Source organism: Cherax quadricarinatus, unplaced genomic scaffold (genome assembly GCF_038502225.1).
Source record: "Cherax quadricarinatus isolate ZL_2023a unplaced genomic scaffold, ASM3850222v1 Contig685, whole genome shotgun sequence".
In the NCBI taxonomy this organism is placed as follows: Eukaryota; Metazoa; Arthropoda; class Malacostraca; order Decapoda; family Parastacidae; genus Cherax; species Cherax quadricarinatus.
This window is the reverse complement of record NW_027195711.1, coordinates 83,483-110,368: the sequence shown is the minus strand read 5'-3', so window position 1 is coordinate 110,368 and position 26,886 is coordinate 83,483. Positions and strand designations below refer to the sequence as shown.

General features: G+C 43.0%; 2 protein-coding genes across 2 annotated transcripts; both read right to left on the bottom strand.

Annotated features, from left to right (window-relative positions):
* Positions 1 to 7,902: 7,902 nt before the first annotated feature.
* Positions 7,903 to 9,494, bottom strand: LOC128685337 (pro-resilin-like). The gene is made up of 2 exons (XM_053771820.2): positions 9,403 to 9,494; positions 7,903 to 9,202 (listed from the first exon to the last, which is right to left on the bottom strand). Exons 1-2 carry the CDS (start codon positions 9,422 to 9,424, stop codon positions 8,340 to 8,342), a joined length of 885 nt encoding a protein of 294 aa, XP_053627795.2. The 5' UTR covers positions 9,425 to 9,494; the 3' UTR covers positions 7,903 to 8,339.
* A 5,059-nt stretch (positions 9,495 to 14,553) lies between these two features.
* Positions 14,554 to 16,430, bottom strand: LOC128685300 (pro-resilin-like). The gene is made up of 2 exons (XM_070080617.1): positions 16,347 to 16,430; positions 14,554 to 15,694 (listed from the first exon to the last, which is right to left on the bottom strand). Exons 1-2 carry the CDS (start codon positions 16,366 to 16,368, stop codon positions 14,733 to 14,735), a joined length of 984 nt encoding a protein of 327 aa, XP_069936718.1. The 5' UTR covers positions 16,369 to 16,430; the 3' UTR covers positions 14,554 to 14,732.
* Positions 16,431 to 26,886: the final 10,456 nt, after the last annotated feature.

Sequence of the window (26,886 nt, the reverse complement as noted above, 5' to 3'; positions counted from 1 at the left end):
ATGAAATAGCATGCGAAAGGACATGGGCCGCTCGCTTGTACAGTAATAGTGGGAAATGAGACAGATTCCCCGAGTTATTTTTAAGTGACTTTATGATCTCAATGACTTCCGTGGGCTCAGTTGGTGCAAGATAGAAGGAATTAGGGAAATTTCCATCTAGGTAGTCCCCGGCATGGGCATTGGTATGTGGGATTTTACTGGCGAGATTAGATCCTATGTTTGAGAAGAAGTCGTTTATCTTGTTAGCTGTGTCAGTGGGATGTAGTGGTGTTTCATTAGGTTTAGTTAGGACAATATTCTTGGTTTTTCTCAGTTTGTGGGTCCCTAGAATCTGAGAGAGTGTTTTCCAGGTCTTTTTTATATCTCCTCTAGTGTCTGTGAATCTACTGGAGTAGTATAGTTGTTTGGCTTTTTTTATCACTTTGGTGAGAGCTGATGAATAGTGTTTAAGAGTATCTTTGTGTATTAAGCCCTGTCTATATTGCTTTTCATATTGGTGTTTCTTGTCAATGGATTTCAGAATGGTGCTGGTTAGCCATGGGCAACCAAGCCGTTTGTTTGTGATCTGTTTTGTTTTTATAGGACAATGTTTGTTGTATAGTCTAAGTAATTTGTTAAGAAAAATGTCTGTCCAGTCATCAATACCATTGGCCTTGGAGAATTCTGTAGGCCAATCAACAGTCTCTAAGTCAGCTGTGAACTTCCTTACTGAAGCCTCGTCATGGAGTCTAAATGAGACTTTGTTGTATTCAAGTGGTGGTTTACTAATGTTTGTCAGGAGGAAGGTATGGTAGTGGTCTGTAGTGCTATCTCTGATTATCCCTGATTTAAGGGGGGCTAGTATATTGGTCCATATGTGGTCTATTATGGTTCCACTTGTCTCAGTGAGCCTGGTTGGTTTAGTTATTGTTGGTATGAGAAGTGTGTTGTTCATATTGTTGATGAAATCAGTTACAGTCTGATCATCTAGTAAGCCAAGGTTGATGTTGAAGTCTCCAGCTAAGAGAAGGTGGTGCTTATTCATTTGTCTGTTTGTTAGTAGTGACTTTAATTTCTCACTGAAATTTGGGATGTTTGTGTGAGGTATCCGGTAAATGGAACCGATTGTTATAGGCGTCTTAAGGTTTTTTACAGTAAAATTAGCAAAAATGTATTCCCCATATTCATCACTAAAGCAAGTGGTGCTAAGACAAGATAATTGGTTAGAGTAATAGATTGCAATACCACCCCCAACTTGGTTTGTTCTGCAGTTGTGAATTGCTGTGTATCCTGGTAGAGGGTAGATATCTATTGTGTCCTGCTTAAGCCAGGTCTCAGTAAGAATAATGCAGGAGAAGGGTGTCTTTAGTGATTCAAGGAGTGCTAGGAGGTCATCATAGTGTTTGCTTAAGGACCTGATGTTGTAGTTAAGTACTGATAGACTTTTAGCATTGTTTAGGATAGTGATGGCTTGTGATGCTGTGTAATAAAGGCAGTTACTTTCCAATAGGTTTTGATTGGGTGTCAGATTATGGAGGTTTAGATCAGGGTCAACGTGATCAATCATCTTCTAGGTTTAGAATTATGGTTATTTATATCCTGAGTTGTGTGTTGAGTTCTACTACTGATATCTGTAGTGGTAGGAAGTTTGGACAAGTATATAGCTAGAGTATTTTGGTCATGTAGGATATAGTCACTACTACACATAATGAAGTTGATGTTGTCTATGTGTTGTGCTGGAATGAACTAAAGTACAACTAGGTATAAACTAGTAATATAAAAATACAAATTAAAAATAGAACAAGACTCTCATTTGTAATTGCACTAAGGTCTAATACTGACTTTTGTGGAGTCTATGTTTTGAGCTAGAGTGAGCTAAAGTACAATAGGTTTAATCTAATAATATAAAAGTACAAATTAAAAATAGCACTAGTCTCTCACTAGTAATTGCACTATGGTCTAGTATAGTGAATTTGGTATTGACTATAATTGAGCTAGAATGAGCTAGAGTAAAACTGTGATTAATCTAATAATATAATAAAGGAACAAGACTCTCAATTGTAATTGCACTAAGGTCTTATATAAGTTGTTTACAAGAATTAGAGTATAATTAGATTTAAATTGACAGGATAAAATACACAAATTAAGGTAGCAAAATAATAATAAAAAAATGATAAAAATAAAAATGTCAATGACTTGGTTATAATATGCTAGTAAGATGGTAGACAGGATAATATAAAAGTTGTAGTTGAAAATACTAGGTTAAAAAAGTATGGAATAAAAATGGTCAATAAAAGAAGTTTACAATAAGTTTGATCGATATAGTTTAAAGTAAAATTGGGCAATAATAGGGATTTAGAATAAAATTGGGCAATTGAGTATTTTTTAAAGTGAGGTAGAATTATTGAAGACAAGTTATGGTTAGTTTATAAAAAAATAAGATGGAACGGTGAAGTGGTAAATTGTAAAAAAGGAGACAGATTCTGTAGATATTAAATACAATTAAGACTATGAGGTAGAATGGTCGATGAATACAACAATGACAATTAAAAGTAGTTGGAGTATTAGAATTTTAGGGGGGCACAAATTTATGACAATATAACACTAAGGGTGGACTATGGGTATTATCTGCACTTTACTCTGATTCTGTTAGTCCAGCCTCACTTAGGAATGTTTTAAGGTCATGTTCTGTGGAGATGAAGTATCTCTTCCCAGTGGGCTGTTTCCTAACTGCTATTTTTCCATCCCTCACAAAGCACTGGTGGATTTTTTGGGCATAGTGCAATTTTCTTAGCCGATAAAGAAGGTTTTGTCTCGTTTTGGTAAGGCACTCATTGACGTAAACATCAGTTTTCATAGAAATAGATGTTTTTAGTAGGTTGTTTCTTTGTAAGCTAGATTGGAATTTTAACAGCACTGTTTTTTTACCTGCTTGATAGCCCATCAGTTTGCAATCCTTTAAGTCATCACTACGTATGTTAAGGCGAAGGTGGTCCTTGATAAGCTGTAGGGTGGTCTCCATGCAGGTCTCTTGGGTGACTGTGGCTGGGAGATGTTTGCTGTTAACTACAACAGCGTCAGTTAGCTGCTGTTGGTCATTATGGTCTTGGAAGTTGGTTATGACATTGGCAAGTTGTTGGTCCACTCTTGATCTTTCCTCTGTAATGTTGGTAGTAAATAGGGTGACTTGGTCTTTTAGAGTGTTGATGGTGTCTAGGGACCGGGTGTGGGTGTTGCTTTGTTGTTCTAGAGTGTCTAGTTTATGTTCTAGAGCAGTGATCTTGTTGAGGTAATCTGCATTGCTAGCCTTTAGTTCCTGCATTTCTTGAGTTAGTTTGGTGATCGTTTGGTTCTGAATCATAAGGAGTTTAGCTATTTCTGGGTCGGTGATCTTCTTGACATCAAATACTGGGAAGGAGTTATCTTGGACTGTAGCGGCGGCCATGTTTGTTGTCTGTCGTGTGTTGTGGTGGTGTCGGTGGGTGATGAGGGTTGTGTCCTGGCTGGCAGTACTACAAGTTTTCCTCGTGTTATTACTGCTCTCACCTTTGATGTTAGGAGTCCTTAGCTGGTTACTGGATCATCTTTTATTGTTCTGACCCTTGTCCATTGGCTGTGGCTTCAGGTGAATAGTAGGCGATGGGTGTTGGGTGAATGTTGTGGAGTATCACTTCAGTGGCAGCGGGGTAGGAGTTGCTAGAACGAGTCCTATTAGTTGGTAAATTTGTGAACTTTTGGGTGATTTCTGCAGTTGCTTTATATCATTCTGGGTATCCACACATGTTAGGGTTATGCGGGTCTTGATTAGGTCATCACTGGGCTGCTGGGAACCTCAGGTAGAAGTAAAAATAGAGGACAAGGTTCCTGTTGCCGCTGCAGTTTTGTCCCAGGATGCGACCCACACCAGTCGACTAACACCCAGGTACCCAATTTACTGATGGGTAAACATAAACAACCGGTGTAAAGAAACGCGCCTATTACAATTCTTCATGGCTTGGAGATAGACTAACGGGTTGTGATCACTGTAGACTGTGACCACCTGCGATGTCTGGCCCACATAAACATCGAAATGCTCCAAAGCCAGTACCAGCGCGAGGGCTTCTTTTTCAATGGTAGAGTAAGCTCTCTGATGTGGCTGGAACTTGGCTGAAAAGTATGCTATTGGCTGCAGCTCCTTGTTCCCGATTTGTAATAGTACCGCCCCAACCCCAGACTCACAAGCATCAACCTGTAATAAAAAAGGTTTGGAGAAGTCTGGAGACAGGAGAATGGGTGCAGAGCACAATAATCTTTTTGCTTTATTAAAAGCAGTGTTACAATCTGAAGTCCAAATAAAGGGAACTTTATGACTGGTAAGAGAGGTAAGAGGGGCTACAATATCTGAGAAATTCTTACAGAATCTTCTGTAAAATCCGATCATGCCTAGGAAACGTTGAAGAGATTTCCTATCATGAGGAACTGGATATTCTTTAATTTTGGCCAATAAAATTCTTTTGTGATTCTATACAAGGTTTTTGTAATTCCTAAGTGACCTCCTAATGACGTATTATGAGCTATATTTAATATCTGAGGTCTATACTTGGTTGGAACCACTAACCTGTCGTATAATTGCCGGCCCTCTATCTCCTTACCAGTCTCAGTGCAGACCAAATAATCATTTTTAACTTCATACTTGACTGGATGACCCAAAGAGGATTTACCCATGGCTGTCTGAAAAGCGAATTTTAAAGAAGGGTCCTTTCGTTGTTCCTCCTGGAAGGACAGTCCCTCGGGCATGGAAACAAAGACATCTGGCAATCCTGCAACCTGGGAATAGGAAGGCTTGATCGGGGTCTGTTCACTTGATTTACGAGACTCCGGCCGGTGTGTCTCATAAAACAACGTGGCTATTCCGAGATCGGAGTCGTCCAAGGATAGGTCAACATTCTCTCCAGACAACCCTTGGGATGTTGCCCGAGTTATGGCCAACACTGGAGAAGCATTAATCATTATAGGTTCAGGACACGAACTAACAGTAGTAATGTTATTACCCAGTAATAACATGGCATTTTTCATGGGAAATCCTTTTGAGACACCTACAGTCAAGTACCCAGTGTAATATTTGCACTGTACATAAATTTTATGCAAAGGAACAGAATAAATAGTTCCTCCAAATGCTTCCAATAAAACTGAGGAATTCAAAGAAGTATTCTCTGAAAGGGGTAATATTCCTTCTCTGACAATTGAGCAATATGCTCCAGTATCTCTAAAGGTATTTACTTTAGTTGGTTCTGAGTTTTCCTGAAGGGAAATAAGACTTTCGCAATAATAAGGGGCCATACCTTTTTCTACTTCTCTAGGGGACATGTTACTAGGGATATTAGAGATTTTCCCAATGGGTTGAGGTTTTTGGGGGCAGTTGGAACTGATGTGACCTACTTTATTGCACCTGAAGCAGACGACAGGCTTGCCCTTTACTCCCTGATGACGTTGCAAGTGGTGTCGTTCTGGCTGGTGCCTCTCTGGATATTGTTGTCGAGATGCTCCATAAGTAGTTTGCCTCTCCGCAGGGAGACCATATGTTGAGAAGCGTGGCTCACCAGGTGACTTGGTTGGATGACGTAGACGCTCTCCCTCCGGCTGGCACTTCATTCTCCAATGTTGTCGATCTCTGCTCACGCCAGACTGTTGAAAAGAGAGACGGGACCGCTCGGACAAGGAGCGGTTCGTTTCGAAGGTATCAGCCAACCTGGCCGCCTCCAATGCAGTGGTTAAGTCACGATCCTGCAGAAAGACACGAACCTCTGGTCCCACAGACTCCAGCAGGTTATCAATCAGAATAAGCTGCACCAGCTCCTCAAAGTTAGAGACACCACTCGCTTTATACCAGCTGGTAAAAGCTTTGGTTTGCTGACTCACAAAGTCCACCAGGGATTGACCAAGCTGCCGCCTGTTCAATTTGAAGGTCTTACGATATTTAGCTGGGATACATGTATATGCTCCCAACACTGTGGTCTTCACTACTTGATAATCAGAGAATTCAGCGTCAGTTAATACCGACGTAAATTCCTGTGCCTTACCCAATAATGCTGTATGAACCAACGCTGCCCAGTGCTGTTCCGGCCACCTCAAGGCTCGAGCCTGATTTTCGAAGCTTTCGAAAAATTGCTCTGGTTCGGCCTCATTGAAGCGGGGAACAAGCTGTACTGCTTTTTGTAAACTGAAATCGTTTACAGAATGCGAAAACTGCCTCCTTTCTCTTTCCCTATCAAATTCTTCCCTTGCGAATGCTCTCTGTTCCCTAGTTTGCTCCAGCGTGATTTTTGCCAGCTCAAGTGCCAACGACGCTGATTCACCTCGAGACAACCCAGCTGCACTATACTGACCATTTTGCTCCGTAGGTGTATCATCTTCCTCATGGGAGAACATAAGAGTTTTTGCCCCAGCTCCCGTAGAGGGAGGAGTTTGATGTGCCATCTCTTCTTCAATAAGTTTGTCAGCAATAAGTGAACGCAGTTGCGCAGCTGTGAGAGTGCGTTTATAGGGAATGCCAATGGAACGAGCAATTTGCCAACAACGCTGTAGGGACAATTTAGGTAGGTTATGCAAAGTATATGCCGACACCAGGCGTCTGACTCGTCTAGGTGGCATAAGTTATTCGCTATGCACAGTACGAATACCCCAACGTAACACGTTAATTTGCAGAACACGCTTAGCTATGCACAGTACGATTGCAGAATACGCATACAAGCAAAGCCGACTGCACACAAGATTGACCGTAGCGAAGCGAGCACACTGAACAAGCTAGTAGCGAGCTGTTGAACGATCACACAATAGCAAGGCTGATCATAAGCAACTGACACGCAAAATTTGTAAAGCGAAGCGAGACAGCAAGCTACACAATGTTCCTGCTACAAGCTTCACCCTAAGCTCAACCGTTTCTCTAAGTCCAGCTCCAGCTCTCGGACAGGCTACCCATATTACAATTCTTCATGGCTTGGAGATAGACTAACGGGTTGTGATCACTGTAGACTGTGACCACCTGCGATGTCTGGCCCACATAAACATCGAAATGCTCCAAAGCCAGTACCAGCGCGAGGGGTTCTTTTTCAATGGTAGAGTAAGCTCTCTGATGTGGCTGGAACTTGGCTGAAAAGTATGCTATTGGCTGCAGCTACGCCCAATGATTCAACTCCTTTGCCGGGAATGGAACCCCGACCCTCACCGTGTGAAGCAAGAGTTTTAGCCACCAGGTCACTTTTGTCTCTTGTAGTATACCCACAAACACTGCACTAGCCACTGGAACAATAGCCACATAGCGAGGATATTCTTGCTATTTTGCTATGTCAAATCGTCACAGAGGAAGTTTTGCAAGTTTACAGTGAATTTCTCAGAAGAGAGAGTGGTGAGTTGAGGAGTGGTGGTATTGTGGGAGTGGCCTGGTGGTAAAAGCTCTCGCTTAACGTGGTAAGGGTCCGGGTTCTATTCCCGGCGAAGGGGTGGAAACATTGGACGTGTTTCCTTTCACCGGTTGTCTGTGTTCACCCATAAGTATAAAATGGGTACCTGGGTGTTAGTCGACTGGTGTCAGTCGCATCCTTTCAACGGCCGGTGCGTGAAGGAAGATATATATATATATATATATATATATATATATATATATATATATATATATATATATATATATATACACCAAGTAAGACAACCGGTAAATTTATCATGAGATATAAATATGTTATATTTGAGAATAATCTATAACGAAATCTACTTAAAATAACATCATAGACATTTTGATTTGCAAGGATTTTATTAATTTAAATTCTCAGAAAGATAAAAACCTCGTGATATATATTCCAAGTTATTAGATACAAATCTAATAATTCTTACTTATTTCATAATCAACGAATGTTTTGAAAAGGATGCAAGGAAAATGTATGAAATCAGCAGTCAGCAATGTTTATTATGCATAAATAGATTAACATTACGTAAGCAGTGAAAAATAGTCATTCGTGGCTTTGAATAAACTAAAGAGAGGACGAGGGTCTCGAACCGCAGACCGTGAACTGACAGTCCAACGCTCCACCGTCTAGGCTAACCCGGGCTTCTAATAGGATGGATCCGGAACTAATGTTTATTATATTATATTCCAATGACATCAACTGTAGCTCAACCGAACTCCTTCCCTCAGCCCAGGAGCTTTAACAGTAGACCTACGAGCCCGTAGTCCACCCTTCTGTTTATACAGTTACACTTGTTTATTACACCTTAATTTGCGTCCATTCATATATATATTTACAAAAGAATGAAGATAACTCCTCATTCATTATTGAGTAGAATCAGAGACAGTCAAGTGCCAAAAAGCAAAATTTAATTATAACATTTTAAAACTGAGTTCCATAGGAAGTGGATGGCGCAGCTGGAACACTATATCCGTTGCTGACTCCATTCCCATTCCTACCAATGCCATTAGCACCATTCCCGTTCCTACCATTTCCGTTGGATCCATAACGATTTGCGCCATTTCCATTTCTTCGGTTGCCATTGCCATTTGCCCTATTACCATTATTATAACCATTACCAACTCCATTAAAAATACTGTTAGCAATGGGGCCATAACCATAGCCTGCACTGGGGACGACACCAATCTGTTCGTTGACGGAGTAGAAGTTCTCAGCCTGAGAACAGTCTACGTTGAACCACCAGTCACACACCAGGTACTGCTGGTTGAAGATGGTACCGTTGGGGCACAGGAATGAGTCCTTCTGACGTCTGAGGGCACGGTCCTGGCAAATGTGGAATACCTGGCAGCTGGCTTCAGGGTCAGTGTCAGCGTAATAACCAGGCACTGCCTGGTCATCACAAGAGAAGCCAGTGTCTGGTGGAGAAGCCAAGACTGGGTAGTCTTCACCGGGGACGCCACCTCCGGGGATGTTCTCCTGCAGAGCAACCAGCTCCGGATCTAGTCCATAAGAACCTGTTGGGGGACCATACCTGTTACTTGGGGGAGCTCCATATCCATTGCTTGGAGCACCTGCGAACCCATTGCCTGAAGAGGGTCCAAATCCATTGCCAAAGGGGGCACCATATCCATTATTTGGAGAAGCTCCGAAGCCATTGCTTCCTGGAGGTGTATAACCATTACTCGGGGCTCCATTTGAGGCACCAAACCCATTACCGAAACCTCCATTTGGGGCTCCGTAACTTGAAGGAGGGCGTTGGTCAGCGGTGGTTACTCCCAGCAGAGCTAGAATATTAATATAATCAAACTAAGTGCTGAACCCGAAAGGGATCATACAACATGAATAGCAGAGCTAAAGAAGAGATAAATCTTAGATACAACATTTTCAGGTGATAATATTCTTGCAAAGTATCAAATTATCACCATCCTTTAACAACAGAATATATCAGACATCATCTTTACGCTGGAAGTCAGGCTGTATTTACCAATAAACAGGAGAACCTTCATGGTTGCCGTCCAGCAAAACAGTTGAGTTACAAAGAGTAGTAATAAGGATCTTCGTTCAGCAAGAGGCAGGAGGTGCTGAAGTGTGATGCTGGAGGATGAGTTTGTGTTGCTTTTATACCCAGGCTGTCAGCAAGCTCCTCCCACCCACCTTGCTCTCTTTCACTACCTGGCCCACCCATCTCCCTCTCACTCTTGCTCACGATCTGTCTCCTGGAAGGCCACTACAGTGGATATTACTGTGTGCATTACCTCGCAGGCTGTACCTAAAGATATTTTCCAAGTACATAATGAAAAAAAAAATAATGTGTGAAATTAAAAAAAAAATATTAAAGTTGAAGTAGCAGAAAGAATATAATGCACTCAAGGTGGTGTCATTATATATCTTACAATTCAAATAAAAACAGAATTTTTGAATGATAATCCAATTAAATGATATTCTATACAATAATTAATGATGAAAATGAATTTTCAGGTCTCAGTTACAAAACATTTACTAAGCCTGGCAAGACGAGCCAGACATAATTTATCCCAAGGCTCATAGGTGCGAGTCTCCTCCGGCTTGAGATAAATGTAAATATTTCACGTGTTCTGTGAAGTCTAAGCATTCTAATATCTTTCGTTGGTCGATGCATATCCGAGATGAGATAAAAAAAGTTATCACCTGCCTGATCCTGGCTGCTTGGATCCAACGCCTAGCCTGACTGGGCGCCAAAATATTGCTCAGTCTGGCAAGATGCGTATAAAACTGCGTATTTTGTCCCAAAGCTCGGAGGTTCGACTTTCCTGCGGCCTAAGTTCGAGAGCAGTTCCAAAGTCTTTTTCCCTTTATTTCAGCTGGCTTCAACAAAACTTCAATTCTTTATTTGGCGAGCATGAAATCACCTCATCAGAGAGGGTTCAGCAGGGTAACCCACTCGCTCCATTTTTCTTCTGCATGGCGGTAAGAGAACTAACTTCCAGCCTGAGCAGAGAACTCAGTATCTGGTACTTGGATGATGGCACTCTGGCAGGTATGGAAGAATACCTGCTAGAGGACCTACAACTGGTGTAGTCAAAGAGAGAAGCCTAAGGACTCATTCTCAATCCCTCCAAGTGTGAAATCATCAAAAGAAAACAAGAAATAATTACAATGGCATGAACAATCCTTCCCGAACCTCTACCACCCCGTCCAAGAGCATCTTACTGGGAGCACCGCTGGGTCGTCGGGCCGTCGCCACAGTCTTCGAGGACAGACTGAATGAATTGAGCAGGATGGAGGAGAGAATAAGTGATCCAGATGTCCATGACGCCCTGTATCTGCTCACGAGGTGTCTAACTCTGCCAAAACTAACTTACTTCTTCCGGTGTGCACCCTCCTTGGACAACCCAACACTCAGTGAATACGACGCATTCCGGAGATTTATCGTTAGGAAGGCACTGAATCTGTCACTGGAAGACCACCAGTGGGATGAAACAACTCTTCCGGTATGACTGGGAGCTGTAGGGGTGCACAAGGCAACGCAGGTGGCATTACCTGTATTTCTGTTCTTGTGTATGGCTCCCAGTGAACTAGTGAAGTTTGTCTCCGAACACTTGAGAGGTGCTGTAGGAGCTCAAGACCCAAAGTTCATCGAAGCAGCCACGCAGACTCTTCAAGCAGACCAGGGCTACCCAGAGAGCACAAACAGTCCCACTGGGCAGAACCGATTGTGGAAAAAAATCTTTAACATACTGCTCAACAACGACACAGAAAAGGACAAAGCTCGTCTCCTATCAGTGAGGAGCACCACATTCAGGGAATTTCCTTTCAGCTGTTCCTAATTCCTCATTGGGCACTCGGCTACACCCGCAGGCCATTCGGATTGGTGTAGCTCTTCGCTTAGCCACGCCCCATTCTTACCGAACATAGGTGCATTTACTGCAGGGCGTCAGCTGATCAATTTGGACTACATGGTGTCGTCTGTTATATGCCAGAAGGGAAGTCTCGCCACAACCAGTTGCCCAGCAGAAAGGGAACCTCAGGTACAGACGTCTGACAAAACCCAAAAGTGTCTAGATGGAGTCACCATGCTACCCTGGAAAGATGGTAATCAGACTGTGTTGGCTGACACATACTTGCCATACTCTGAAGCCAGAGTGGGTGGGGCAGCCAGTTTCAGGGAGACTCAGAAGATCAACAAATACAGAGGGCTGCCACCATGCTATAACTTTGTCCTAGTAGCGTCGTAAACTCTCGGAGCATGTGTTGTTGCTATCCAGAAGGGAAAATGCCTGCAGCATTCTGCGCACGCAGTCCACCGCCGGGGAGCTGGATGAAGTATTCGAGATGTATGCTCTGAGATGTTATTCATGTAGTTCTTCCCATGGTATTTTTGTTATTGTATTTTGCTTAAAAAAAAAAAGACATAGAATATTGGGGGTATTAGGAGAAGTATGTTTATTGTCTTCTCTCAGGATGAAAGTCCCAGTCCAATTCTAGAGGTGGTACCTCCTTACATTTTATATACATATATATGTCGTGCCGAATAGATAAAATTGGTCAATTATCAAGAACTCATTTAAAATTAAATCCTTTCTAAAATTTTCTCTTATACATTTAAAGATATTGATCAATAACAACACTGCGCTAGCCAAGGATTCAAACCCATGTTGTACTGGCCCGCCATTGTGAGCGAGAACCACATGACGCCTTAACCCACAGGACCACCCAATCCTACAAGAACCAAGCACCCAGCCAAGCTACGTGTGTTATTCTTGGTCCGAGGACATACAGAGTGGTGGGCCAATACAACATGGGTTCGAATCCTTGGCTAGCGCAGTGTTGTTATTGATCAGTACCACTCGTTTGTGGTTACAATAATATTTAAAGATATATTTTTTCATATATGTTAATGTAAAAATTAATAATTTTGTACCAAAAGGACATTAGATAACTTACCTAACCTTATTATAACAAGCGTAATTTAATTTAGCCTAATCCAACTAAATATATTTTAGATAAGTTTACAATAATTTAATAATAAACAAACACAATGAAATATTTTTTTCGTTAGGCACAGAATGATTTTTGCGAAATTATTGCATACACAAATTTTAGCTTGCCTTATTCGGAAAGAAGTGCGTTGCTATTTCAGCCAAAATCGCAAGTTTTACCTATTCAGCACGACATATATATACATACATGTAAAAAACCACAGGGGGAGTTAATGACAGCTCTAGGTCTTTCGTATTGCAATCAACACATCATCAGGAGCTTGCAAAGCAGGTTTCTCTGGGATCCTTGGTTTCAGTATTGAGTTTGTTACTCTCCTCTTTCATGAACTTCAGTGCACACTTGCCCCACGCTCCGAGGGTATCCCAACCTATTGGGATGAAGTTATAACAGTGTCAGCCGCCGTATTTGTTGATCTTCTGGGTCTCCATGAAGCTGGCTCCAGAATAAAATAAATGTCGATCGTTTTATTGAAACAAACTCAGCAACAATAAGACATAGACAAAGAATTTAGTATCCTCAGTCACTCCAAGAATTTACCAAATCTTACAACGACTATCAACAAAAATATATAGGTCGGACAAGAAGAGATCTACTAACGCGAATCATTGAAAACAAGAAACGTCATAAAAAGAACACCTATGAAACCCACATGAAAAGGAAAATCACACTATCAGTTACAAAAGAGCCTTCAAAATACACCCTATAAAAAGAGTAGATTCTAGCACAGTATGAAGCAGTTCACTGACTACCAACGTCTAAAAATTCCTAAGCACTTCGACACATGAGAAGTACAGTACTTCACCTATTTCCAGCATATGTAAATTGTACCCAAATAGCATACTGCCGATAATAGTGAAGAAAGGACACGTCTGCAGAAAGAGCTTTTATATGGGGCAATATTAGATGTGTTAAGATTTCCGTCAAGTCATACTGAATATACAAATTACACACACACATATATTTACACTGGTAGGAGAACAGGTGAGGTGAGTGAATCATGTGTCTGTGAAGTACACTGAGGGAGGTACACTGGACTACTAGGCTGGTATGTTCCTTCATCTCAGATGAGGCACCTCACGTTCTCTGGTGCATATATTCATGTACTCCTATAAGTACATAGACTTCCCTCATTACTGTATCGGTTGTAGAGGATTTCTGTTAGATATCGAAGTAAACAGCTCACTGGGGGAGGCAAGTAATAATATTTCAGCTTCAAGATAAGTCCTCTAGTTCCCGTCCTACAAATGAGTTGCTTCTAAAACAGCATCTTACCTTTTGTATTTGTCTCCTAAGAGTTTATTTAAACATTGACCACTGTTTATTTTCTTCAAAATTTCCAGTTATTTTTGTTTATAACCTTTTTTTTTTTTTTGGTCAGGGAGTTATGCAGACTAATAACCAGAAACAGGCAATTGTAAATCCTCCACTCTACCGACTCGGCTTCGATGGCTTCAATAAGGAGATGTCAGACCCTCAACAAATTGGATGTGGTAGTGATACCAGGGGTCACCAAGTGTCAATTTTGACTGCTAGTCTTTACAGAAGCCTGCTAGCAATACCTGTATGGATAAGTTATTCTAGATACGAATATGTTATGCTACAGTTGGTCTGCCTATTCTAGGTTAGGCTTGGCTAAGTTCGGCTCGACTCAACTCACATCAGCTCAAAATGATGTCTAAATGAAATTTCCGACTGTTATTGCTTTTGTCTTTATCAGTAGCTGTCACGTTTATGTGTTATGTCAACAGTGCTCATGGGATGGACCGTGTCACCCTTAAGTTTGTGGCAAGTACTGGCTAATTCCTTGCCTTTTATCAAATATTTGTAAGTATTTGCTAAACTTGACTACTATCAGATGCAAAGATTTAATTGATAATCAATATATTTAATGAGAAGAGATGGATGGCATACGGAAAACTACGAATATTTTTTTATCAGTTTACACATAAATTTCTATTATTAATATATACAATACTTTGTTATATTTAAGATAAAGCCATAACACTTCGTCTTTTACCTAGACACTAAAATCAAAGACATTTTGGCACTTGAAGTAATTATTAGAAAATATGCAAACCTCGTGGTTCATACAATGTTTTTACATAATAATAAGATATTTCACATAAATACAGTCATCTAGCATTTAAAAAGGGATACTTGTAAAAAATCTATGAATTCAACTTACATGAATTTTTATTATATAATATATAGACAAACGTTACATATGTACCGAAAAATAATTATCTATATAAATATTTACAGCACAAAATTGACTCCTCGTTCATTGTTGAGTAGACTCATTGTGGCAGAAACCAAAAAGCTAAGTAAGGTATTTTAAAACTGAGTTCCATAGGCAGTGGAGGGAGCAGCTGGAGCACTATACCCATTGCTGACTCCATTCCCATTCCTTCTATAACCATTGGCACCATTGCCATTCCTACCATTTCCACTGGAGCCATAACGACTTGCTCCATTCCCATTTCTTCTCTTACCATTGCCATTGGACCTATTACCATTATTATACCTGTTACCATTGCCATTGGGCCTATTACCATTATTATACCTGTTACCATTTCCATTACCGTTTCCATTAAAAATACTGTTAGCAATAGGACCATAACCATAGCCAGCACTGGGGACGACGCCGATTTGTTCGTTGACAGAGTAGAAGTTCTCAGCCTGAGAACAGTCTACGTTGAACCACCAGTCACACACCAGGTACTGCTGATTGAAGATGGTACCATTGGGGCACAGGAATGAGTCCTTCTGGCGTCTGACGGCACGGTCCTGGCAAATGTGGAACACCTGGCAGCTGGCATCAGGGGCGGTGTCAGCGTAATAACCAGCCACTGCCTGGTCATCACAAGAGAAGCCAGTGTCTGGTGGAGAAGACAAGACTGGGTAGTCTTCACCGGGGACGCCACCTCCGGGGATGTTCTCCTGCAGAGCAAGCAGCTCCGGATCTAGTCCATAAGAACCTGTTGGGGGACCATACCTGTTACTTGGGGGAGCTCCATATCCATTACTTGGGGGAGCTCCATATCCATTACTTGGGGGAGCTCCATATCCATTACTTGGGGGAGCTCCATATCCATTGCTTGGTGCACCTGCGAACCCATTGCCAAAGGGTGCCCCATTTCCATTACTTGCAAAAGCTCCGAAGCCATTATTTCCTGGAGCTGTGTAACCATTACTTGGGGCTCCATTTGAGGCACCAGAGCCATTACCAAAACCCCCATTTGGAGCTCCATAACTTGAGGGAGGACGTTGGTCAGCGGTGGTTATACCCAACAGAGCTGTAGAAGAGGTAAATCTTAGTTGAAACAGTTTGTGATGGTAATTTTCTTGCGAAATATTGTAATATCTTCATTCTTTATTAACATAGTATACTAAACATCATCTTTATACTTTACATTGATGAATAAGATGCATGTGCAACACTTGGATAACTTTATTACTGAAACAGTTCGCCTGCGCAACAGGCTTCTTGAAACGAGTGTAGGTGAATGTAACATTTGAAAATAATAGAAGTAGTAATTATGAGGTTACCTGTCCCTTGGCCTTGGTAGGAGGTGGTCACGCTTGAGGGACTGACCACCTCCTACAAAGGCTGAGGGACTGAACACCTCAAACCTACTTCTTCGACTGTCTCGAATGTCTAATTTACCTGTATTCGCCTGAAGAATTATTATAATCGAAAAGAAGCGCTAAACCCACTAGGGTCATATAGCACCATGACCCCAGTGGGCTTAGCATTTCTTTTTGGTTATAAAAATTCTTCAGGCGAATACAGGTAAATCAGACATTCGCCTGAAGAAGATTATTAAACAGGTGAAACATTTCGGCAATAAAGATAGGCAAGTGTTGCATATGTATGTGTCTTATTCATCAAATTGTGAGTACTGTGTACCAGCAACTGTACGATACTGGAAGTTAAGTTATATTCACCAATGAACAGAAGAACCTTCATTGTTGTTAACCAGCAGAAAGTGAACTTGAAAGAGAAGACTAGAGTCACCTAAAGTATGATGCTGGAGGATGAGTTTGTGTTGCTTTTATACCCAGGCTGTCAGCAAGCTCCTCCCACCCACCTTGCTCTCTTTCACTACCTGGACCACCCATCTCCCTCTCACTCTCGCTCACGATCTGTCTTCTGCAATGTCGGATGCTCATTACTTCTCAATGTTAAGCCTAGGAAGTAGGCTTAACATTGAAAAGTAATGTGTTAATGTTAACATTAACACATTTTCTATTATGAAATTTAAGTTTAAAATCAATATTTTATTATAAATAGTAGCTACCTGTTATTATATACCTCACAACAAATAAATACAACACCATTCCATGATACGTTTTGTAAGATTATCCAATAAATAGTGTATTATCCAATAAAATAGTGTATTATCCAATAAAATAGTGTATTATCCAATAAAATAGTGTATTATCCAATAAAATAGTGTATTATCCAATAAAATAGTGAACTTTTAAAATTATATTGAATATGGATTTTCAGGTCTCGAAGCTGGTGCTGGTATCCTTCCTCACCTAAGACAAAATCTTCCCAGACTGCCTCACCGGCTTTCTTATCCTCCTCCACAGCATCACAACAGTTAATAAAACAGATTCTTGCGGTCAACCTGGGTGACCCAGCTCCACCACTTTTCTCCTGATCTTCCTCATAATCTTGTAAACTTTGCACGTCAGTGACACTCCTCTGTAGAATAATACTGCCAGTTTCTCTTTCTTAAAAATTAGGACTAAATTTCCTATCCTCCACACCTCCGACAGTTGCCGTGTCAATAAACTCGATAAAGATTGTACTCACCTAGTTGTATTCACCTAGTTGAGGTTGCAGGGGTCGAGTCACAGCTCCTGGGTCCGCCTCTCCAACTGGCCGCTACTCAGTCACCCTTCCCGCTCCGTGAACTTTATCATACCTCTTCTTAAAGATATGTATAGATCCTGCCTCCACTACATCACTACCCAGGCTATTGCACTTCTTGACAACGCTGTGACTGAAGAAATACTTCCTAACATCCCTGTGATTCATCTGAGTCTTCAACTTCCAACTGTGACCCCTTGTTGCTGTGTCCCATCTCTGGAACATTCTGTCTCTGTCCACCTTGTCCATACCTCTCAGTATTTTATATGTCGTTATCATATACCCCCTATCTCTCCTGTCTTCCAGTGTCGTCAGGTCGATTTCCCTTAACCTCTTCTCGTAGGACATACCTCTTAGCTCTGGGACTAGTCTTGTTGCAAATCTTTGCACTTTCTCTAGTTTCCTTACATGCTTGGCTAGGTGTGGGTTCCAAACTGGCGCTGCATACTCCAATATGGACCTAAGGTACACAGTGTACAGGGTCCTGAATGAGTCCTTATTAAGATGTCGGAATGCTGTTCTGAGGTTTGCTAGGTGCCCATATGCTGCAGCAGTTATTTGGGTGATGTGCGCCTCAGGAGATGTGCCCGGTGTTATACACACACCAAGATCCTTTTCTTTGAGTGAAGTTTGTAGGCTATGGCCCATCTAGGCTGTACTCCGTTTGTGGTCTTCTTTGCCCTTCCCCAATCTCCATGACTTTGCACTTGGGGGGATTGAACTCAAGGAGCCAGTTGCTGGACCAGGCCTGCAGTCTGTCCGTATCTCTCTGTAGTTCTGCCTGGTCCTCGTCCGGTTTAATTCTTCTCATCAACTTCACATCATCTGCAAGCAGGGACACTTCGGATTCTATTCCTTCCGTCATGTCGTTCACAAATACCAGAAACAGTACCGGTCCTAGGACTGATCCCTGTGGCACTCCGCTCGTTACAGGCGCCCATTCTGACACCTCGCCACGTACCATGACTCGCTGTTGTCTTCCTGACAGGTATTCCCTGATCCATTGTAGTGTCTTCCCTGTTATTCCTGCCTGGTCCTCCAGTTTCCGCACTAATCTCTTGTGTGGAACTGTGTCAAATGCCTTCTTACAGTCCAAGAAAATGCAATCTACCCACCCCCCTCTCTCTTGTCTTACAGCCGTCGTCCTGTCATAGAACTCCAGTAGGTTTGTGACACAGGATTTCCCATCCCTGAAACCGTGCTGGCTGTCACTGATAAGCTCATTTCTTTCTAGGTGCTCCATCACTCTTCTGATAATTTTCTCCATGATTTGCATACTATACATGTTAGTGGCATTGGTCTGTAGTTTAATGCTTCGTGTCTGTCTCCTTTTTTTAAAAATTGGGACTACATTTGCTGTCTTCCATACCTCAGGTAGTCGCCCTGTTTCAATAGATGTGTTGAAGATTGTTGTTAGTTGTACACATCGCTCCTCTGTTTCCTCTCTCAGGACCCATGGAGAAAAGTTATCCGGCCCCATCGCCTTTGAGGTATCTAGCTCGCTTAGCAGCCTCTTCCCTTCTTCCTCGGTTGAATGTATTGTGTCCATCACTTGATGGTGTAGCCCACCTCTCTGCCTTTCTGGAGGCCCTTCTGTCTCCTCTGTGAGCACTTCTTTGAATCTCATGTTGAGCTCCTCACATACTTCTTGGTCGTTTTTTGGGACCTCCCCTCCTTCCTTCTTCAGCCTGATTACCTGATCTTTGACTGTTTTTTCCTCCTGATGTGGCTGTACAACAGCTTTGGGTCAGATTTGGCTTTTCACATGTCATTTTCGTATTGCTGTTGGGCCTCCCTTCTCATCTGTGCATATTCATTTCTGGCTCTACAACTGCTCTCCTTATTCCCCTGGGTCCTTTGCCTTCTATACTTCTTCTATTCTCTAGCACACTTGGTTTTGGCCTGTCTACACCTTTGGGTAAACCAAGGGCTCATCTTGGCTTTCTTGTTATTTATGTTACCCTTGGGTACAATAGCAATTTCCTAGGGATCATAGAACTGTTAGCACAATTCGATCCATTCTTAGTAAATCATGTGTCACGCCTTGGGAATGCAGGAAGAGGCACTGTATCTTACATGTCATCTACTATATGCAATGAATTTATTGAACTGATGACTAAGAAGGTCCTCAATAACATCATAGCCAGAATGTATTTAATTAGACCTTAAACAGGCTCACACGGACCCTCCCCCCACCCCCACCCCCACCCCCAAGTTGGAAGGTGTCGCTTCGCTTACCCGTAACTCAAAGGGGCTCCGCCAATCTGAATAGCCTAGGGCCCGGAGACTTCTTAATCCGGCCCTGTCTACCACAACTACTCTCAAAACTTCCCACTCACTTAATATCCCCCAAAATCTCTCTCTCTCTCTCTCTCTCTCTCTTTTTTCTCTCTCTCTCTCTCTCTCTCTCTCTCTCTCTCTCTCTCTCTCTCTCTCTCTCTCTCTCTCTCTCTCTCTCTCTCTCTCTCTCTCTCTCTCTCTCTCTCTCTCTATTTCTTTCTTTCTTTCTATCTCTCTCTATCTCTCTCTCTATCTCTCTCTCTCTATCTATCTATTTATATATCTATCTATCTATCTAGCTATCTATCTATTTATCTCTCTCTCTCTCTCTCTCTCTCTCTCTCTCTCTCTCTCTCTCTCTCTCTCTCTCTCTCTCTCTCTTTCTCTCTTCTACACTCCTCACTTCTCCAGGTATAACCCGCTTTTCGCATCCGACCCTTATTTTAATCCACATAATCCTTGAATTTATACATTTACATTCCCTCTTCTCCATCTGTAACTGTTCCTTCAACATTATTGCTGCCCCTTATTGTTCTTAAAGTGTTATTTGACTTCAAGAGTGCATCAGTCTGTAGTGGAAGGAAGGCGGGGTAGGGGTCGGCCTAGGAAAGGTTGGAGGGAGGGGATAAAGGAGGTTTTGTGTGCGAGGGGCTTGGACTTCCAGCAGGCATGCGTGAGCGTGTTTGATAGGAGTGAATGGAGACAAATAGTTTTTAATACTTGACGTGCTGTTGGAGTGTGAGCAAAGTAACATTTATGAAGGGGTTCAGGGAAACCGGCAGGCCGGACTTGAGTCCTACCTGGAGGTTACCTGGAGGTTATTCCGGGGATCAACGCCCCCGCGGCCCGGTCCATGACCAGGCCTCCCGATGGATCAGGGCCTGATCAACTAGGCTGTTACTGCTGGCCGCACGCAGTCCAACGTACGAGCCACAGCCCGGCTGATCCGGCACTGACTTTAGGTATCTGTCCAGCTCTCTCTTGAAGGCAGCCAGGGGTTTATTGGCAATTCCCCTAATGCTTGATGGGAGGCTGTTAAACAGTTTTGGGCCCCGGACACTTATGGTGTTTTCCCTTAGTGTACCAATGGCGCCCCTACTTTTTATTGGGGGCATTTTGCATCACCTGCCCAGTCTTTTACTTTCGTAGGGAGTGATTTCTGTGTGCAGATTTGGGACCATTCCTTCCAAGATTTTCCAAGTGTAGATTATGATATATCTCTCCCTCTTGCGTTCCAACGAATACAAGTCAAGTGCTTCCAAGCGTTCCCAGTAGTTAAGGTGCTTGACAGAACTTATACGTGCAGTAAAGGATCTCTGTACACTCTCTAGATCTGCGATTTCACCTGCTTTGAATGGAGATGTTAATGTACAGCAGTATTCCAGCCTAGAGAGAACAAGTGATTTGAAAAGGATCATCATGGGCTTGGCATCTCTCGTTTTGAAAGTTCTCATTATCCATCCTATCATTTTCTTTGCACGTGCGATCGTGGCACTGTTGTGATCCTTGAAAGTGAGGATGGAGATGGGAAGTACAGTGCCTGCACTCTGAAGGAGGGGTGTTAATGTTGCAGTTTAAAAACTGTAGTGTAAAACACCCTTCTGGCAAGACAGTGATGGAATGAATGATGGTGAAAGCTTTTCTTTTTCGGGCCACCCTGCCTTGGTGGGAATAGGCCAGTGTGATAATAAAAAAAATAATAATAAGTGTTATTTGACTGATATCCTATGTTAGGTGCAGCTTCCAAGAGATTTTGATGAGGGTATGGACCAAAGCTTCTTGGCCTTGTGTCTACGTTGAGGTACAGTGGGTTGGGATTAGGTAACACAGATGTTATCTCTCTTAAGATAAGATAAGATAAGATTTCGTTCGGATTTTTAACCCCGGAGGGTTAGCCACCCAGGATAACCCAAGAAAGTCAGTGCGTCATCGAGGACTGTCTAACTTATTTCCATTGGGGTCCTTAATCTTGTCCCCCAGGATGCGACCCACACCAGTCGACTAACACCCAGGTACCTATTTGCTGCTAGGTGAACAGGACAACAGGTGTAAGGAAACGTGTCGAAATGTTTCCACCCGCCGGGAATCGAACCCGGGCCCTCCGTGTGTGAAGCGGGAGCTTTAGCCACCAGGCCACCGGGCCACCCTCTTGGATAACACAGCGACCAAAACACATCTACTAGTGAATAGCCAGAAAGATGGACGGGAGGCTCGAACCATGGTCCCGAGATTGACAGGTCCAGCACTCTACCACTTCAGTTACTGGGCTTTTAGTAGGAAATATTCGGAAACAGTACTTCTGTACATGCTTCCATCAGAGGCACCAACTGTAACCCAAATGAACTCTTCCCTACAGTCCAGTCTGAAGCAGTAAAGCGCTGGACCTGTCAATCTCGGGATCACGGTTCGAGCCTCCCGTCCATCTTTCTGTTTATTCATTGACAGTTGTTTACTAAGACTTAATCTGAGTTCACATTTAGTAGTTATTAAAGTGTGCTCTTAAGAGATACTAACACATACACAAACACAAAGGATATGCCAACAAGTGCTGGATGAAATACACACAACCGAGGAGGAGGTGAAGAACCTGCTATGTGAACTTGACTCCTCAAAGGCAGGGGGACCGGACAACATCTCTCCATGGGTCCTTAGAGAGGGAGCAGACTCGCTGTGTGTACCACTAAGAACAATTTTCAACACATCCATTGAAACTGGGCAACTACTTGAGACATGGAAGACGGAAAATGTAGTCCCCATTTTTAAGAAAGGAGACAGCACTAAACTACAGACCAGTGTCACTGACATGTATAGTATGCAAAGTCATGGTGAAGATTATCAGGACGACAGTGGTGGAACACCTGGAATGGAACAAACTTAAAAACGACAACCAGCACGGAATCAGGGAAGGAAAATCCTATATCACAAACCTTCTGGAGTGTTATGACAAGGTAACAGAAGTAAAACATGAGAGATAGGAGGGTCGGTAGATTGCATTTTCTTGGGCAGCAAGAAGGCCATCGACACAGTTCCTCACAAGATATTAATGCAAAAGCTAGAGGATCAGGCACACATAAAAGGAAAGGCACTGCAAAGGATCGGAGAATATCTGACAGGGAAGCAACAACGAGTCGTGGTATGTGACGAGGTGTCAGAGTGGGCGCCTGTGACGAGCGGGGTTCCACAGGGGTCAGTCCTAAGACCTGTGCTGCTTTTGGTATATGTGAATGACATAAGGGAAGGGATAGACTCAGAAGTGTCCCTGTTTGCAGATGATGTGAAGTTAATGGGGAGAATTAAATCATATGAGGATCAGAAAGGACTACAAAGAGACCTGTACAAGCTGAACACGTGGTCCAGCAACTGGCTTCTCGAATTCAACCCCACCAAATGCAAAGTCATGAAGATTGGGGAAGGGCAAAGAAGACCACAGACAGAGTATAGGCTAGGTGGCAAAGACTGCAATCCTCACTCAAGGAGAAAGATCTTGTGGTGAGCATAACACCGAGCACGTCTCCGGAAGCACACATCAACCACATAACTGCTGCAGCATATGGGCGCCTGGCAAACCTGAGAATAGCATTCCGATACCTCAGTAAGGAATCGTTCAAGACTCTGTACACCAGGTACGTCAGGCCCATACTGAAGTATGCAGCATCAGTTTCGAATTCACACCGGTCAAGCACGTCAAGAAATTAGAGAAAATGAAAAAGTTTGCAACAAGACTAGTCCCAGAGCTAAAGGAAATGTCCAACGAAGAAAGGTTAAGGGAAATCGGCCTGACAACACTGGAGGACAGGAGGGTTAGGGGAGACATGATAACGACATACAAAATACTGCGACTAATTGACAAGGTGGACAGACAGGATGTTCCAGAAATGGGACACAGAAACAGTGGGTCACAACTGGAAGTTGAAGACTTAGATGAGTCAAAGGGATGTTAGGAAGTATTTCTTCAGTCTTAGAGTTGTCAGGAAGTGGAACAGTCTGGAAAGTGATGTAGTGGAAGCAGGGACCAAACATAGTTTTAAGACAAGGTTTGATAAAGTTCATGGAGTAGGGAGAGGACCTAATATCGATCAGTGAAGAGGGGGGGGTCAGAAGCTATGACTTGACCCCTGCAACCACAAATAGGCGAGTACACACATATACACACGCACTTGGGGCAGTAATAGAGTGAACCTAGTAGCGACCGGCGAAGAGAGCTGTGAATCGACCCCTGCAACCACATAGGTGAGTATGGAAACAAACACACACTTCCTCCCTCTCCTTTCCTCCGCTCCACACACACGAACACACACACACACACACACACATACACATACACACACACACACACACACACACACACACACACACACACACACACACACACACACACACACACACACACACACACACACACACACACACACACACACACACACACACATACACACGACACCCAGCACTGATTCATGGAAGGCAAATCCTTTGTCACAAACCTTCTGGAGTTTTTAGACAAAGTAACAGAACTAAGACACGAGAGAGAGGGATGGGATGATTGCATTTTCCTAGACTGCCTTCGACACAGTTCCTCACAAGAGATTAGTGCAGAAGCTAGAGGATCAGGCGCGTATAGCAGGTAGAGCACTGCAATGGATCAGAAAATACCTGACAGGGAGGCAACAACGAGTCATGGTACGTGATGAGGTATCACAGTGGGCGCCTGTGACGAGTGGGGTTCCACAGGGGTCAGTCCTAGGACTGGTGCTGTTTTTGGTATAAGTGAATGACAAAAGGGAAGGGATAGACTCAGAAGTGTCCCTGTTTGCAGATGATGTGAAGTTAATGAGGAGAATTAAATTATATGAGGATCAGGCAGAACTACAAAGAGACCTGGACAACCTGAACACGTGGTCCAGCAACTGGCTTCTCGAATTCAACCCCGCCAAATGCAAAGTCATGAAGATTGGGGAAGGGCAAAGAACACCAAAGACAGAGTATAGGCTAGGTGGCCAAAGACTGCAAACCTCACTTAAGGAGAAAGATCTTGGGGTGGGCATAACACCGAGCACGTCTCCGGAAGCACACATCAGCCAGATAACTGCTGCAGCATATGGGCGCCTGGCAAACCTGAGAATAGCGTTCCGATACCTTAGTAAGGAATCGTTCAAAACACCGTACACTGTGTACGTCAGGCCCATACTAGAGTATGCAGCACCAGTTTGGAACCCACACCTGGTCAAGCACGTCAAGAAATTAGAGAAAGTGCAAAGGTTTGCAACAAGGTTAGTTCTGGAGCTCTGGAGAATGTCCTACTAAGAAAGGTTGAAGGAAATCAGCCTGACGACACTGGAAGATAGGAGGGTCAGGGGAGACATGATAACGAAACCAAACTTTAAAAAAGGGGATTAAACATGTATGAAGCAATTCCTGCATGAGGAACAAAGGGTAAGAGAGCTAGAAGGGAAGACAGTAGACGAAATGATGAAACACGTGACCGCAAAGTTGTAATAAAGTTGGTAGAATTACCGACAATATGTAAAGTAAAAGGACACAAAGTTCAGGGAGGCGGTGGAGAAGTTCGTGTTAAGGGGCAACAGAAACAATAGGAAGACTAGAGTGAGCCCATGGTTTACCCGGAGGTGTTGAAAGGCCAAAGCCAGGTGTGCTAAAGCATGGAAAAAATATAGAAGGCAAAGGACTCGGGAAAATGGAGTTGAGTGGTAGACCCGGAAATCAATATACATGGATATGGAGAGAGGCCCAGTGGCAATACGAAAATGACATAGCATCAAAAGCTAAATCTGGCCCAAAGTTGTTTTACAGCCACATCAGGAGGAAAGTAACAGTCAAGAACTAGGTGATCAGGCTGAGGAAGGAAGGAGGGGAGCTCACAGGAAGCGACCAGGAAGTATGTGAGGAGCTCAACTCAAGATTCATGGAGGTATTCACAGTGGAGAAAGAGAGAGGCTTTCAGCAAACTGAGGGAGTAGGGTGCACCAGCAAGTACTTGACACACTACACACAACCGAGGAGGAGGTGAAGAAACTGCTAGATGAACTAGATACCTAGAAGGTGGTGGACCCAGATAAAATCTCTCTGTGGATCCTGTGAGAGGAATCAGATGCACTCTGTGTGCCACTAGCAATTATCTTCAATAAATCTATTGAAATAGGGCAACTACCTGAGGTGTGGAAGACAGCAAATGTAGTCCCAATTATTAAGAAAGGAGACAGAGAGACAGCACCAAACTACAGACTTATGTCGCTGACATGTATAGTATGTAACGTTATGGAGAAGATTATCAGAGGAGATTAGTGGAACGCCTAGAAAGGAACGGCTTCACGGAAGGAAAATTCTGCATTACAAACCTACTGGAGTTGTATGATAAAGTAACAGAAGACAAGAGAGAAAGACGATGGTATGGGAGTGTAAGAAGGCTTTTGGATACAGTATCACAGTATCACAGAAGAGACTGTTTGAAAAGTTAGAGGAGTAAACAAGAACAGCAGGGAAAGTACTGCAATGGATCAGGGAATATCTAACAGAGAGGAAACAAAGGGTGTTGGTACGTGAAGAGGTGTCAGTCTCAGTAGTAGTACCAGTTCCTAGTAACCAGTTACCAGTAACCAGTGTGCCAGTAGATGACTCACTACCAACCGTCTGCATGAATCACTGACTGTTATCATGTTGCTGCTGACCATAGCAGGATTTCAAACACCCCTCACCCTGTAGGCACTTGTGGGTCAGTCGAAGATAGGGAGCAGAGAGAGGCAGGTCGGCTGTTGGCACTTCCCATACTTCTCGTTATACATTATACGTACTACCAGCCTACGTGAGTATTTTTACCCATCCACGTTATCGAAAACCCACTTGACATCAGAGTGGGAGAATGCGTCGAGTGGGGTTCCACAAGGTTCAGTCCTAGGTCTCATGCTGTTTATAGTATATGTGAATGATGTGACAGAAGGGAAAGATTCAAAGGTGTCCCTGTTCGCAGACGATGTGAAGCTAATGAGGAGAATACAAGTGGACGAGGATCGGGTAAGCCTCCGAATCTCCAGGAGTTTAACTCCACCAAGTGTAAAGTCATGAAGTTTGGGGAGGACAAAGAAGACCGCAGACTGAGTACAGCCTAGGAGGTCAAAGGCTGCAAAACTCACTTAAGTAAAAGGATCTTGAGGCGATTATCATACCGAGCACATTTCCTGAGGTGCATATCAATCAAATAACTGCTGCAGCCTATGGGCACCTGGCAAACATAAGAATAGTGTTTCGACATATAAGTAAGGACAATGTACTCTGTGTACATCAGGCCCATATTGGAGTATGCAGCACCAGTAT